The sequence below is a fragment of the Sinocyclocheilus rhinocerous genome, unplaced genomic scaffold (genome assembly GCF_001515625.1).
Source record: "Sinocyclocheilus rhinocerous isolate Xijiao unplaced genomic scaffold, SAMN03320098_v1.1 scaffold3064, whole genome shotgun sequence".
NCBI lineage: Eukaryota > Metazoa > Chordata > Actinopteri > Cypriniformes > Cyprinidae > Sinocyclocheilus > Sinocyclocheilus rhinocerous.
The window spans coordinates 51,251-53,005 of record NW_015641461.1 but is presented as its reverse complement, the minus strand read 5'-3'; the positions used below and the strand labels follow the sequence as shown (position 1 = coordinate 53,005).

Sequence of the window (1,755 nt, the reverse complement as noted above, 5' to 3'; positions counted from 1 at the left end):
AAGAAACATCTTGGATGGAGTACCAAAAAAAAAAAAATTATTTTGAGGTGAACTCTTCCTTTAAAAAATGTATTCACATATAAAATCTGCCCTCCTTCATAGGATGCAAAGAAAATGTTTATGTTATGTTATATATCAAACCAACCTTTTGAAGATCCACAACATTAATCCTCCCTTAAAATATAAAGCAAAGCATTAGATTCGAACAGTCGTTTAGTAGACTCATACATACTTATTAAAGTCAAATAATTCAAGTATTCTACTAGCCTCTGTGCATATACAGCTCATCGCGCGCTTCTCGGCCGATCTGTGCAGGAGTCACATACTCTTTCCCATCCAGAGTGTGAACCACATCTAACTTCTTATCCTCCACCAGCTTGGCCACGATCTCGATGCAATTCCTCTCAGACAACCTTGAGTTCAACACACAAAGACACAATCTGTAGTTAACAAAACAAATTCTGAGGTCAAATCATACACGACAGGCAGCTACGTTCACAAATCAATAGTGCTATTTCTGGTTTCACTCAAAGCAATAGGGAATGCCTTCCCTTTTATTAACCATTTCATCAACCCTATTACGCCTACTCTATCATATTTGACATTTGAATTTGTAAGACCTCAAAACATGGTCAAAACTTTGCATCTTCTACACGTCCCTGATTGATATTATTTAGTATCTTTCTAAAAATGTCCACCTTCACGTTTTTTTTTTTTTTGACTGAAGCAAATGAGGTTTTTTTAAACATTTTTTAAAGAAAAATCATGCTAGAATGCATCATACAACAAGCTTTTTGAGGAATGTTTATTTGTACATCTGTCAATCATCATTGTATTGCATTATTAAGATATTATTTAAATATAGTATTTCTCTAAAGTCATATTATAGGCGATAAAGAGTGACAACTGATGTAAATATGCATTATAATAGTCTGCGACACTTTGACAATAATCTCACTGATTTATCTTATAAACTATCAGAATTTCATCTTACTTTTTGGCCATAAAAACAACATCTGCACAAAATTGCATATTTTTACTCGTAATACCATATGGTGCTACATGATTTCCGTACTGTACTGTACTGTACAGGCTACAACGTGCTTGACACCGTAAGACAGTCCAAAGAGCATCACTGTGCACCATGACACGGCCCAAAATCGTGCAGTTACAACAAAAGCGCAGGTAAAGGATAGAAATGATCAGTTCTGACGCGTTATACAGCAGCGACGCTTGTAAATACCGAAGACGACGACGTTACATCGCGCGACCGTTAATGTCGCATGAAACTGAGCCGTCAGCTTTCCAATACTTTGTGGCTCAAGACTCTTTGTCAGTTTGCAAATTCTTGTTCAGGATATACTGCTTCAAGACATAAGAAAGCAGGGGGCGGGATGAAGCTCAACAGCAATAATAACAACAACAACAACAACATGGTTTTTACCTTTGGACAGTATCTGCAAACTGAGCTCTCTGAAAGTCCGCAGCTAGACGCCTGATTTCCTCCCAGTCTGCCGCCATGACTAAACTTAATTACAGAACTAGTGTTCTCGTCGCACTAAAGCATTTAATTAATTCTTGATTTTCAAATCAGTTCTTAATAATCTCACGCTGAAACTTCTGAGAGAAAAGACACGTCAGTCTCCTGTAAACGTCAGACGGAAACGCACGAGGGACAAACTAGACCGCGGCACCCTGCGTCAGTACCGAGCGGCAACCTCCCGCTCTCTCTCTTGAAGCCAACACGGAAGTTAC

General features: G+C 38.3%; 1 protein-coding gene across 1 annotated transcript in view; it reads right to left on the bottom strand.

Moving 5' to 3' along the window:
* Positions 1 to 1,694, bottom strand: part of LOC107755003 (E3 UFM1-protein ligase 1-like) — an 18,165-nt gene extending 16,471 nt beyond the window's left edge. Inside the window, exons 1-3 of the mRNA XM_016571648.1 lie at positions 1,445 to 1,694; positions 268 to 413; positions 146 to 174 (exon numbers count right to left, since the gene is read on the bottom strand). Of these exons, the coding sequence (XP_016427134.1) occupies positions 146 to 174; positions 268 to 413; positions 1,445 to 1,521 (252 nt within the window). The 5' untranslated portion in view covers positions 1,522 to 1,694. The remainder of the gene's footprint in view (positions 1 to 145; positions 175 to 267; positions 414 to 1,444) is intronic.
* Between the last annotated feature and the right edge of the window lie 61 nt (positions 1,695 to 1,755).